Source organism: Oncorhynchus masou, chromosome 17 (assembly GCF_036934945.1).
Source record: "Oncorhynchus masou masou isolate Uvic2021 chromosome 17, UVic_Omas_1.1, whole genome shotgun sequence".
Classification (NCBI taxonomy): Eukaryota; Metazoa; Chordata; class Actinopteri; order Salmoniformes; family Salmonidae; genus Oncorhynchus; species Oncorhynchus masou.
Window position 1 is genome coordinate 1,025,545 of NC_088228.1, and position 13,499 is coordinate 1,039,043.

Genomic DNA, 13,499 nt, shown 5'->3' on the forward strand with positions numbered 1-13,499 from the left:
GCGGTGTGAGACAGCCTATAGGGAGGAGGTCAGTGACCTCGCCGTGAGGTGCTAGGCCAACAATCTCTCTCTCAATGTAATCAAGACAAAGGAGATGATCTTGGACTTCAGGAAAAGGAGAACCCGAGTACGCCCTCTTTCTCATCGCCGGGGCTGTAGTGGAGCAGGTTGAGAGCTTAAAGTTCCTTGGTGTCCACATCACCAACAAACTAACATGGTCCAAACACACCATGACAGTCGTGAAGCGGGCACGACAAAACCTATTCCCCCTCAGGAGACTGAAAAGATTTGACATGGGTCCTCAGATCCTCAAAAGGCTCTACAGCTGCATCATCGAGAGCATCCTGACTGGTTGCATCACTGCCTGGTATGGCAACTGCTCGGCTTCCGACCGCAAGGCACTACAGAGGGTTGTGCGAAGTGCCCAGTACATCACTGGGGCCAAGCTTGCTGCCATCGAGGACCTCTATACCAGGCAGTGTCAGAGGAAGGCCCTGTAAATGGTCAAAGACCCCAGCCACCCCAGTCATAGACTGTTCTCTCTGCTACCACACAGCAAGCGGTACCGGAGTGTCAAGTGTAGGTCCAAGAGGCTTCTAAACAGCTTCTACCCCCAAGCCATAAGACTCCTGAATATCTAGTCAAATGACTATTTTAATTTCCCCCCCACCCCTCCCCTCTCCACACCACTGCCACTCTCTGTTGTCATCTATGCATAGTCACTTGAATTAACTCTTCCTACGTAGTCCTCAGATCCTTACCTGAACTAACCGGTGCCCCCACACATTGACTCTGTACCGGTACCCCCTGTATATAGCCTCCACATTGACTCTGTACCGGTACCCCCTGTATATAGCCTCCACATTGACTCTGTACCGGTACCCCCTGCATATAGCCTCCACATTGACTCTGTACCAGTACCCCCTGTATATAGTCTCCACATTGACTCTGTACCGCTACCCCCTGTATATAGCCTCCACATTGACTCTGTACTGGTACCCCCTGTATATAGCCTCCACATTGACTCTGTACCGGTACCCCCTGTATATAGCCTCCACATTGACTCTGTACTGTAATACCCTGTATATAGCCTCCACATTGACTCTGTACCCCTCCTGTATTTGTTATTTTACTGCTGCTCTTTAATTACTTGTTACTTTAATCTCTTGTTATTTATCTGTATTTTTTGGAACTGCACTGTTGGTTAGGGGCTCGTAAGTCTACAGGTCTACCTGTTGTATTCAGCATTTCACTGTGAGGTCTACTACACCTGTTGTATTCAGCATTTCACTGTGAGGTCGACTACACCTGTTGTATTCAGCATTTCACTGTAAGGTCTACCTACACCTGTTGTATTCAGCATTTCACTGTAAGGTCTACTACACCTGTTGTATTCAGCATTTCACTGTAAGGTCTACTACACCTGTTGTATTCAGCATTTCACTGTAAGGTCTACTACACCTGTTGTATTCAGCATTTCACTGTAAGGTGTACTACACCTGTTGTATTCAGCATTTCACTGTAAGGTCTACTACACCTGTTGTATTCAGCATTTCACTGTAAGGTGTACTACACCTGTTGTATTCAGCATTTCACTGTAAGGTGTACTACACCTGTTGTATTCAGCATTTCACTGTACGGTGTACTACACCTGTTGTATTCAGCATTTCACTGTAAGGTCTACTACACCTGTTGTATTCAGCATTTCACTGTAAGGTGTACTACACCTGTTGTATTCAGCATTTCACTGTGAGGTCTACTACACCTGTTGTATTCAGCATTTCACTGTGAGGTCTACTACACCTGTTGTATTCAGCATTTCACTGTGAGGTCTACTACACCTGTTGTATTCAGCATTTCACTGTGAGGTCTACTAAGTCTGTTGTATTATTTTAGTTCATTTGAAATACATCAAACACATGGCTTAATGCGATTCCATTCGCTCCATTCCAGACCTTATTGTGAGCTGTTATTCCCAGTCTACGGTGACACAGAGGAACTCATAACAATCCAGTCCAAGAGAGATTAGGAAGCAGAGTAAGAGAGACAAGGAGAAACACAAAGGATATTTAATAAGGAGACACATGACAAGAACACAAGAAGACCGTCAAGAAAGGTTCTCATTTATCTTGTAGTGACGAGAGCGAGAGAGAGAGAGAGAGAGAGTTAGAGAGAGAGAGCGAGAGAGAGCGAGAGAGAGAGAGAGAGAGAGAGTTAGAGAGAGAGAGAGAGAGAGTGAGAGAGAGAGTTAGAGAGAGAGAGCGAGAGAGAGTTAGAGAGACAGAGAGAAAAGAGCGAGAGAGAGTTAGAGAGAGAGAGAGAGAGAGTTAGAGCGAGAGAGAGTTAGAGAGAGAGCGAGAGAGAGAGAGTTAGAGAGAGAGCGAGTTGGAGAGACAGAGAGAGAGAGCGAGAGAGAGTTAGAGAGAGAGCGAGAGAGAGTTGGAGAGACAGAGAGAGAGAGCGAGAGAGAGTTAGAGAGAGAGAGAGAGAGAGAGGTATGTGGGTAACAGCAGTTGTGGGTATGTGCCTGTTGTGGGTATGTGCCTCAGCCCTTGGGCAGAGTGGTGGTAGGATAGAGACTAGTGGTAGTCGTGGTGGTAGTATAGAGACTAGTGGTGGTAGTATAGAGACTGGTGGTAGTATAGAGACTGGTGGTGGTAGTATAGAGACTAGTGGTGGTAGTATAGAGACTGGTGGTAGTATAGAGACTAGTGGTGGTAGTATAGAGACTAGTGGTGGTAATATAGAGACTAGTGGTGGTAGTATAGAGACTAGTGGTGGTAGTATAGAGACTAGTGGTGGTAGTATAGAGACTCGGGGTGGTAGTATAGAGACTAGGGGTAGTATAGAGACTGGCGGTAGTATAGAGACTAGTGGTGGTAGTATAGAGAATGGTTCACCTGGTAGAGCAGACCATTTAACTGGTGATGCTAGTAGAACTAGTGATGACACTAGAAGCCCTGAGATTGTAATTGGTCAAACCGTTGATACTGGTAATGATGTAACTGGCGTCGGTGGTCCGACTGGTTCCGTGGGCCGTCTGCTGGTAGTACCGATGGACGGAAGCCACTGGGTGGGGGTCAAGGCCATCGCCGAGGAGATGGGTCGCCGTGGACACCAGGTTACCGTGGTGATCCCCGAGGTGAGCATGCGTCTGGGCCCCAGCAGCAACTGCAGGACTGTGTCATATCCTGTCCCCTACGGCCAGGAGACAGTGGACATGCTGATGGACAAGCATACAGATAACCTGCGTGCTGCCACACTGCCCCTAGTGGAGCGGATGACTCAACGCATGGCTAATATCCAGAGTGTCAGCTCCTTCATACTGACTACTGCTGAGAGTCTGCTGTTCAACACCACACTAATCACATCTCTGGAACAGCAGGTCAGTCAGGTCAGGGTGTGTGTGTGTGTGTGTGTGTGTGTGTGTGTGTGTGTGTGTGTGTGTGTGTGTGTGAGAGAGGTCATGTGGGCTTGTGTGTTCCTCCTCCTTACCTCCTTCTCTCTCTCTCCCCCTCTCTCCTTCCCTCACTCTCTCACTCTCCCCCTCTCTCCTTCCCTCCCTCTCTCCCCCTCTCTCCTTCCTTCCTTCTCTCCCTCTCTATCTCCCCCTCTCCTTCCCTCTCCCTCTCCCTCTCCTTCCCTCTATCTCCCCCTCGCCTTCCCTCTCTCCCTCTCCCTCTCCCTCTCCCCCCTCTCTCCCTCTCCTTCCCTCCTCTCTCCCTCTCTCCATCCTTCCCTCTCTATCTCCCCCTCTCCTTCCCTCTCTCCCTCTCCCTCTCCTTCCCTCTATCTCCCCCTGTCCTTCCCCCTCTCCCTCTCCTTCCCTCTCTCCCTCTCCCTCTCCTTCCCTCTCTCCATCCTTCCCTCTCTATCTCCCCCTCTCCTTCCCTCTCTCCCTCTCCCTCTCCTTCCCTCTATCTCCCCCTCTCCTTCCCTCTCTCCCCTCTCTCCCTCTCCTTCCCTCTCTCCCTCTCCCTATCCTTCCCTCTCTCCCTCTCCCTCTCCTTCCCTCCTCTCTCCCTCTCTCCATCCTTCCCTCCTCTCTCCCTCTCCTTCCCTCTCTCCCTCTCCCTCTCCTTCCCGCTATCTCCCCCTCTCCTTCCCCCTCTCCCTCTCCTTCCCTCCTCTCTCCCTCTCTCCATCCTTCCCTCTCTCTCCAGGGTTTTGATGCGGTGTTGACCGACCCGCTGGTCCCTACAGGCAGTCTGATAGCCAGGCGTCTGGGCGTTCCGTCTGTGTGTCTGCTCAGAGGGATCCCCTGTGGTCTGGACCTGGCCTCAGCAGCCTGCCCCTCTCCTCCATCTTACGTTCCACGCTTCTTCACCAAATACACACATAGCATGAGCTTTCCACAAAGGGTGGGCAATGTACTGGTGAGGACACGCACACAACTGCATGTACGACCTTACGCACACACACACACACACACACACCTCACCCCTTTAAACAGCTTGGAAAATTCCAGAAAATGATGTCATGGCTTTAGAAGCTTCTGATAGGCTAATTGACATAATTTGAGTCAATTGGAGGTGTACCTGTGGATGTATTTCATAGGAAAATCAAAAGAAATCAGCCATAAAAATTGTAGACCTCCACAAGTCTGGTTCATCCTTGGGAGGAATTTCCAAATGCCTGAAGGTTCATCATTCATCTGTACAAACAATAGTACGCAAGTATAAACACCATGGGACCACGCAGCCGTCATTCTGCTCAGGAAGGAGACGGTTCCGTCTCCTAGAGATGAACGTATTTTGGTGCGAAAAGTGCAAATTAATCCCAGAACAACAGCAATGGACCTTGTAAAGATGCTGGAGGAAACAGGTACAAAAGTATCTATATCCACGGTAAAACGAGTCCTATATCGACACAACCTGAAAGGCCGCTCAACAAGGAAGAAGACACTGCTCCAAAACCGCCATAAAAAATCCAGACTACGGTTTGCAAATGCACATGGGGACAAAGATCATACTTGTTGGAGAAATGTCATCTGGTTTGATGAAACAAAAATAGAACTGTTTGGCCATAATGACCACCGTTATGTTTGGAGGATAAAGGGGGAGGCTTGCAAGCCGAAGAACACCATCCCAACCGTGAAGCACAGGGGTGGCAGCATCATGTTGTGGGGGTGCTTTGCTGCAGGAGGGACTTGTGCACTTCACAAAATAGATGGCATCATGAGGTTGGAAAATTATTTGAATTATATTGAAGCAACATCTCAAGACATCAGTCAGGAAGTTAAAGCTTGGTCGCAAATGGGTCTTCCAAATGGACAATGACCCCAAGCATACTTTACTTTTGTAGCAAAACGTCAAGGTATTGGAGTGGCCATCACAACGTCCTGAAAATTTGTGGGCAGAGCTGAAAAAGCGTGTTAAGTTAAAAAAAATTAAAGGCAATGCTACCAAATACTAATTGAGTGCATGTAAACTTCTGATCCACTGGGAATGTGATGAAAGAAATTAAAGCTGAAATAAATCATTCTATGACATTTGACATTCTTAAAATAAAGTGGTGGTCCTAACTGACCTAAGACAGGGAATTTATACTAGGATTAAATGTCAGGAATTGTGAAAAACTGTGTCACGACTTCCTCCGAAGTCGGTTCCTCTCCTTGTTCGGGCGGCGTTCGGCAGTCGGTGTCGCCGGTCTTCTAGCCATCATCGATCCACTTTTCATTTTCCATTTGTTTTGTCGTGTCTTCCTCACACCTGGTTCCAATTCCCTCATTCCATGTTGTGTATTTAACCCTCTGTTCCCCCCCATGTCCTTGCCCGGAATTGTTTATTGTAAGTGCATGTGCACGTTTAGCTGGTGTGCAACGGGTTTTGTACCCATTTGATTGTTTGTTCTGATTCCGGTGGTTTTATGTGTTAAACTGCTCCGCTGCTCCAGTTTTTGCTGGTAGTATAGAGACTAGTGGTAGTATAGAGACTGGTGGTAGTATAGAGACTGGTGGTAGTATAGAGACTGGTGGTAGTATAGAGACTGGTGGTAGTATAGAGACTAGTAGCGGTAGTATAGAGACTAGTGGTGGTAGTATAGAGACTAGTGGTGGTAGTATAGAGACTGGTGGTAGTATAGAGACTGCTGGTAGTATAGAGACTAGTGGTGGTAGTATAGAGACTAGTGGTGGTAGTATAGAGACTGGTGGTAGTATAGAGACTGCTGGTAGTATAGAGACTAGTGGTGGTAGTATAGAGACTGCTGGTAGTATAGAGACTGCTGGTAGTATAGAGACTAGCGGTGGTAGTATAGAGACTAGTGGTGGTAGTATAGAGACTGGTGGTAGTATAGAGACTGCTGGTAGTATAGAGACTAGTGGTGGTAGTATAGAGACTAGTGGTAGTATAGAGACTAGTGGTGGTAGTATAGAGACTAGTGGTGGTAGTATAGAGACTGGTGGTAGTATAGAGACTAGTGGTGGTAGTATAGAGACTAGTGGTGGTAGTATAGAGACTAGTGGTGGTAGTATAGAGATTGGTGGTAGTATAGAGACTGGTGGTAGTATAGCGACTAGTGGTGGTAGTATAGAGATTGGTGGTAGTATAGAGACTGTGGTAGTATAGAGACTGGTGGTAGTATAGAGACTAGTGGTGGTAGTATAGAGATTGGTGGTGGTAGTATAGAGATTGGTGGTGGTAGTATAGAGACTGTGGTAGTATAGAGACTGGTGGTAGTATAGAGACTGGTGGTAGTATAGAGACTAGTGGTGGTAGTATAGAGACTAGTGGTGGTAGTATAGAGACTAGTGGTGGTAGTATAGAGACTGGTGGTAGTATAGAGACTGGTGGTAGTATAGAGACTGGTGGTAGTATAGAGACTGGTGGTAGTATAGAGACTGGTGGCAGTATAGAGACTGGTGGTAGTATAGAGACTAATAGTGGTAGTATAGAGACTGGTGGTAGTATAGAGACTAGTGGTGGTAGTATAGAGACTGGTGGTAGTATAGGGACTGGTGGTAGTATAGAGACTGGTGGTAGTATAGAGACTAGTGGTGGTAGTATAGAGACTGGTGGTAGTATAGAGACTGGTGGTGGTATAGAGACTGGTGGTATTATAGAGACTAGTGGTGGTAGTATAGAGACTGGTGGTAGTATAGAGACTGGTGGTGGTATAGAGACTGGTGGTGGTATAGAGACTGGTGGTAGTATAGAGACTGGTGGTAGTATAGAGACTGCTGGTAGTATAGAGACTAGTGGTGGTAGTATAGAGACTGCTGGTAGTATAGAGACTGGTGGTAGTATAGAGACTGGTGATAGTATAGAGACTGGTGGTAGTATAGAGACTTCTGGTAGTATAGAGACTAGTGGTAGTATAGAGACTAGTGGTGGTAGTATAGAGACTAGTGGTGGTAGTATAGAGACTGGTGGTAGTATAGAGACTGGTGGTAGTATAGAGACTAGTTGTGGTAGTATAGAGACTAGTGGTGGTAGTATAGAGACTAGTGGTGGTAGTATAGAGACTGGTGGTAGTATAGAGACTGCTGGTAGTATAGAGACTGCTGGTAGTATAGAGACTGATGGTAGTATAGAGACTAGTGGTGGTAGTATAGAGACTAGTGGTGGTAGTATAGAGACTGTTAGTAGTATAGAGACTGGTGGTAGTATAGAGACTGGTGGTAGTATAGAGACTAGTTGTGGTAGTATAGAGACTAGTGGTGGTAGTATAGAGACTAGTGGTGGTAGTATAGAGACTGGTGGTAGTATAGAGACTGGTGGTAGTATAGAGACTGGTGGTAGTATAGAGACTAGTGGTGGTAGTATAGAGACTAGTGGTGGTAGTATAGAGACTGGTGGTAGTATAGAGACTAGTGGTGGTAGTATAGAGACTGGTGGTAGGTGGCTCTCCTGACCTCCCTGCCGCCAGTACACACCCCTTACAAACTGAGTTGAAATGTATTCGTTTAAGGTGTATGTAAACTACTGACTTCAACTGTACATGGACTCATTCACACTCATTCACACACACACTCACTCATTCACACACTCACTCATTCACACACTCACTCATTCACACACTCACTCATTCACACACTCACTCATTCACTCACCCACTCATTCACACACTCATTCACTCACCCACTCATTCACACACTCATTCACACACTCACTCATTCACACACTCATTCACACACTCACTCATTCACACACTCACTCATTCACTCACACACTCATTCATCACACTCACTCACTCATTAATACAAACCACAAACATGCCTTCTTCATCTGGTTCTATAGGTGAGTCTGGTGGAGCCGTTGCTATGCCGACTGCTGTACTTGCGCTTCGACAACCTGGCCAATCGCTTCCTGGGAGAGGATGTGGGTGTGGCCGAGGTACTGGCAGACACCGCCCTCTGGTTGCTAAGGTACGACTGCAGTTCCCCTGCACAAACATTCTGGTTGCTAAGGTACGACTGCAGTTCCCCTGCACACACATTCTGGTTGCTAAGGTACGACTGCAGTTCCCCTGCACACACATTCTGGTTGCTAAGGTACGACTGCAGTTCCCCTGCACACACATTCTGGTTGCTAGGGTACAACTGCAGTTCCCCTGCACACACATTCTGGTTGCTAAGGTACAACTGCAGTTCCCCTGCACACACATTCTGGTTGCTAAGTTACGACTGCAGTTCCCCTGCACACACATTCTGGTTGCTAAGGTACGACTGCAGTTCCCCTGCACACACATTCTGGTTGCTAAGGTACGACTGCAGTTCCCCTGCACACACATTCTGGTTGCTAAGGTACGACTGCAGTTCCCCTGCACAAACATTCTGGTTGCTAAGGTAGGACTGCAGTTTCCCTGCACGCTCTCCAACATGACATTTTTTTGTTAATCTAAGGTATGACTTTACGCTGGAGTTTCCTCGCCCCCTCATGCCTAATATGGTGCTGGTGGGAGGGATCAACTGCCATGTCAGGACCCCTCTGCCACAGGTGAGTGAGTGTGCTTGTTGATTGGTCCAAAACACTGTGCTGACGAAGGCTTAAAATGCTCTTGCTGTCGGCTAATTGAATTTGCTATATTAACTGTGTGTGTGTGTGTGTGTGTGTGTGTGTGTGTGTGTGTGTGTGTGTGTGTGTGTGTGTGTGTGTGTGTGTGTGTCTGTGTCTGTGTGTGTGTGTGTGTGTGTGTGTGTGTGTGTGTGTGTGTAGGAGCTGGAGCAGTGGGTGTCAGGTGAACATGGCTTCATGGTGTTCTCTCTGGGCTCCATGGTGGCGTCTCTACCAGAAGACATCACTCACATCTTCCTACAGGCCTTCACCCTCATACCACAGAAGGTAAACACAGTCAGACCCTCACACTAAGATACCGTCAACTAACCTGTGTGGGTGTGTGTGTAGGTCCTGTGGCGGTACTCTGGGCCTGTTCCTGGCAATGTTCCAGACAACGTGAAGATGATGAAGTGGATCCCTCAGAATGATCTGCTGGGTACGTAGATCTAGAACAGACAGATGAGGAAGTGGATCCTCAGAATGATCTGCTGGGTACGTAGATCTAGAACAGACAGATGAGGAAGTGGATCCCTCAGAATGATCTGCTGGGTACGTAGATCTAGAACAGACAGATGATGAAGTGGATCCCTCAGAATGATCTGCTGGGTACGTAGATCTAGAACAGACAGATGAGGAAGTGGATCCCTCAGAATGATCTGCTGGGTACGTAGATCTAGAACAGACAGATGAGGAAGTGGATCCCTCAGAATGATCTGCTGGGTACGTAGATCTAGAACAGACAGATGAGGAAGTGGATCCCTCAGAATGATCTGCTGGGTACGTAGATCTAGAACAGACAGATGAGGAAGTGGATCCCTCAGAATGATCTGCTGGGTACGTAGATCTAGAACAGACAGATGAGGAAGTGGATCCCTCAGAATGATCTGCTGGGTACGTAGATCTAGAACAGACAGATGAGGAAGTGGATCCCTCAGAATGATCTGCTGGGTACGTAGATCTAGAACAGACAGATGAGGAAGTGGATCCCTCAGAATGATCTGCTGGGTACGTAGATCTAGAACAGACAGATGAGGAAGTGGATCCCTCAGAATGATCTGCATCATATAAATACATCATATAAATGCAAAATGTGCCAGGATCTGTCTGTCTGTCTGTCTGTCTGTCTGTCTGTCTGTCTGTCTGTCTGTCTGTCTGTCTGATCTGTCTGTCTGTCTGTCTGTCTGTCTGTCTGTCTGATCTGTCTGATCTGTCTGTCTGATCTGTCTGTCTGCCTGCCTGCCTGCCTGCCTGCCTGTCTGTCTGCCTGTCTGTCTGATCTGTCTTTCTGATCTGTCTGATCTGTCTGTCTGTCTGTCTGTCTGTCTGATCTGTCTTTCTGTTTGTCTGTCTGATCTGTCTTTCTGATCTGTGTGTGTTAGCTCACCATGGTGCACGGGCCTTCCTGACCCACAGCGGGACCCATGGTCTGTACGAAGGTGTGTGTCATGCCGTTCCCATGGTGATGCTGCCGCTGTTTGGCGACCAACCTGACAACGCTCAGCGATTGGCCAGTAAGGGAGTGGGCGTGGTCCTGGATATTAACCATATCACTGTGGAAACACTGCTACAGGCGCTGGACGAGGTTGTCAACAACCCCAGGTGAGGCGGTCAGAGGAGGGTGAGGCGGTCAGAGGAGGGTGAGACGGTCAGAGGAGGGTGAGACGGTCAGAGGAGGGTGAGACGGTCAGAGGAGGGTGAGGCGGTCAGAGGAGGGTGAGACGGTCAGAGGAGGGTGAGACGGTCAGAGGAGGGTGAGACGGTCAGAGGAGGGTGAGACGGTCAGAGGAGGGTGAGGCGGTCAGAGGAGGGTGAGGCGGTCAGAGGAGGGTGAGACGGTCAGAGGAGGGTGAGACGGTCAGAGGAGGGTGAGACGGTCAGAGGAGGGTGAGACGGTCAGAGGAGGGTGAGACGGTCAGAGGAGGGTGAGACGGTCAGAGGAGGGTGAGACGGTCAGAGGAGGGTGAGGCGGTCAGAGGAGGGTGAGACGGTCAGAGGAGGGTGAGGCGGTCAGAGGAGGGTGAGACGGTCAGAGGAGGGTGAGGCGGTCAGAGGAGAGTGAGACGGTCAGAGGAGGGTGAGACGGTCAGAGGAGGGTGAGACGGTCAGAGGAGGGTGAAATACACACCACTATATATTTATATTCCAGACTCTGACATTGTTCGTTCTGATATTTCTTAATTCCTTTCTTTTTATTTTGGGGATTTGTTGAAAGTTGTTAGGTATTATTACTGCAGTGTTGGAACACAAGCGTTTTGCTGCACCTGCGATAACATCTGCATAATGTGTGTGTGTATCAAACACTATAACGAAATGAGTTGGGGCCCTCTGGAGGTCGAGGCTCCTGGGGATTTTCCCCGGTTGGTAATCGGGCCATGGTGTGTCTTTCTACAGGTATAAGTCCAGTGTGCTGAAGCTCTCAGCCATTCACAAGGACCAACCAGTGGACCCCCTGGAGCTCTCTGCCTATTGGACAGAGTTTGTGATGCGCCACAAAGGGGCGGGTCACCTGAGAGCCGCCGCCCAAGACCTCAACTGGTTCCAGTACCACAGCTTGGATGTGATTGGCCTGTTGATCGTCGCGGTGATGGCTGTTGTCATGGTGACGTTAAAGTGCTTATCGCTGTGCGTGCGGAGGTTCACAACCAGGAAGATTAAGGAGGACTGACCAGTAGGGGCGGAGCCTAAAGGCAACAACAGATATCCACATTTATTTTAAATTTCCTCAAATGTTGTGTATTTAAATTGTGTATATCAACTTTTCCTAATAAACACCTGGAGGACGGACAGCCGTCCCCCTGGTTCTGTTCCACCACCAGCACACCTGGGTCTCCTTCAGGAGAGAGTCAACTGAGTGAAATGGCAACATCTCCATCTGAGGATAAAGGACCAAGAGGGAATCAGAAGCAAATGGACTGTACACTAATGAATACACCACAGATGTCGTCAGGAAATAAAGATGGTGGTGTGTTTTTCTGTTTCAGTGTCGGGGAGAGTAATCCTAACCACACCAATACAACTATTCCGTGGATTAAAACGTTTATTATTCATTCATTAGAATTACAGTCTGATCTGGTCCACTGTTGACGACAAATCTAATCCACTGTTATGTTCCACAGCAAAATAGAACTACAATGTTGCTCAAACAGAGAACTGATCAACATCCAAAACCAAACAGGTGCAGGTTTAGGAGGGGATCTGAAAGACCCTCGAACTGATCAACAACCAAAACCAAACAGGTGCAGGTTTAGGAGGGGATCTGAAAGACCCTCGAACTGATCAACAACCAAAACCAAACAGGTGCAGGTTTAGGAGGGGATCTGAAAGACACTCGTGTCCACTGACAGTTGACTAGCAACAACAACTGGGACCTAAAAGACACCCACCTTGAGCGCCCTCTAAATGTACCCAGGAAGAGGCAAACAAAAGAAAAACACAAACTTAAAGACAGGATGTACACCAAATTAGGGAAATGTATTTATTTATTTATTTAGGCAAGTCAATGACGGCCTACCAGAAGGCAAAAGGCCTCCTGCGGGGACAGGGCCTGGGATAAAATAATTAAAGACATAAATACAATATAAATATAGGACAAAACACACATCACAACAAGAGAGACACAACACTACATAAAGAGAGACCTAAGACAACAACATAGCAAGGCAGCAACACATGACAACACAGCATGGTAGCAACACAACATGGTAGCAACACAACATGGTAGCAGCACAACATGGCAGCAGCACAACATGGTAGCAGAACAGCATGCTAGCAACACAACATGGTAGCAACACAGCATGGTAGCAACACAGCATGGTAGCAACACAATATGGTAGCAACACAATATGGTAGCAACACAGCATGGTAGCAACACAGCATGGTAGCAACACAGCATGGTAGCAGCACAGCATGGTAGCAGCACAACATGGTAGCAGCACAACATGATAGCAGCACAATATGGTAGCAAAACAACACAGTAGCAAAACAACACAGGGTACAAACATTATTGGGCACAGACAACAGCACAAAGGGCAAGAAGGTAGAGACAATAATACATCACACAAAGCAACCACAAAATACACAATTGTCAATCATGGACACTCTTACTGAGTCTTTGAAGGAAGAGATGGAGATACAACTGTCCAGTTTGAGTGTTTGTTTCAGCTCGTTCCAGTCGCTAGCTGCAGCGAACTGAAAAGAGGAGCGACCCAGGGATGTGTGTGCTTTGGGGACCTTTAACAGTGTGTGACTGGCAGAATGGGTGTTGTATGTGGAGGATGAGGGGTGCAGTAGATATCTCAGATAAGGGGGGAGTGAGGCCTAAGAGGGTTTTATAAATAAGCATCAACCAGTGGGTCTTGTGACGGGTACACAGAGATGACCAGTTTACAGAGGAGTATAGAGTGCAGTGATGTTTCCTATAAGCAGCATTGGTGACAAATCTGATGGCCGAATGGTAAAGAACATCGAGCCGCTCGAGAGCACCCTTACCTGCTGATCTAT

The 13,499-nt window shown here is 47.8% G+C and overlaps 1 protein-coding gene across 1 annotated transcript; it reads left to right on the top strand.

Annotated features, from left to right (window-relative positions):
* Window positions 1-1,989: 1,989 nt before the first annotated feature.
* On the top strand, window positions 1,990-12,056 carry LOC135558301 (UDP-glucuronosyltransferase 1A1-like). The gene is made up of 8 exons (XM_064992023.1): window positions 1,990-3,385; window positions 4,164-4,376; window positions 8,241-8,368; window positions 8,846-8,939; window positions 9,159-9,284; window positions 9,348-9,435; window positions 10,379-10,598; window positions 11,391-12,056. Exons 1-8 carry the CDS (start codon window positions 2,498-2,500, stop codon window positions 11,662-11,664), a joined length of 2,031 nt encoding a protein of 676 aa, XP_064848095.1. The 5' UTR covers window positions 1,990-2,497; the 3' UTR covers window positions 11,665-12,056.
* Window positions 12,057-13,499: the final 1,443 nt, after the last annotated feature.

Excerpts from the sequence above, each read along its gene's own strand:
- LOC135558301 (XM_064992023.1), top strand. The coding sequence starts at position 2,498 with ATGTGGGTAACAGCAGTTGTGGGTATGTGCCTGTTGTGGGTATGTGCC. Across the intron at positions 8,369-8,845 it reads ACCGCCCTCTGGTTGCTAAG|GTATGACTTTACGCTGGAGT; the intron begins GTACGACTGCAG and ends TGTTAATCTAAG. Across the intron at positions 9,436-10,378 it reads CCCTCAGAATGATCTGCTGG|CTCACCATGGTGCACGGGCC; the intron begins GTACGTAGATCT and ends TGTGTGTGTTAG.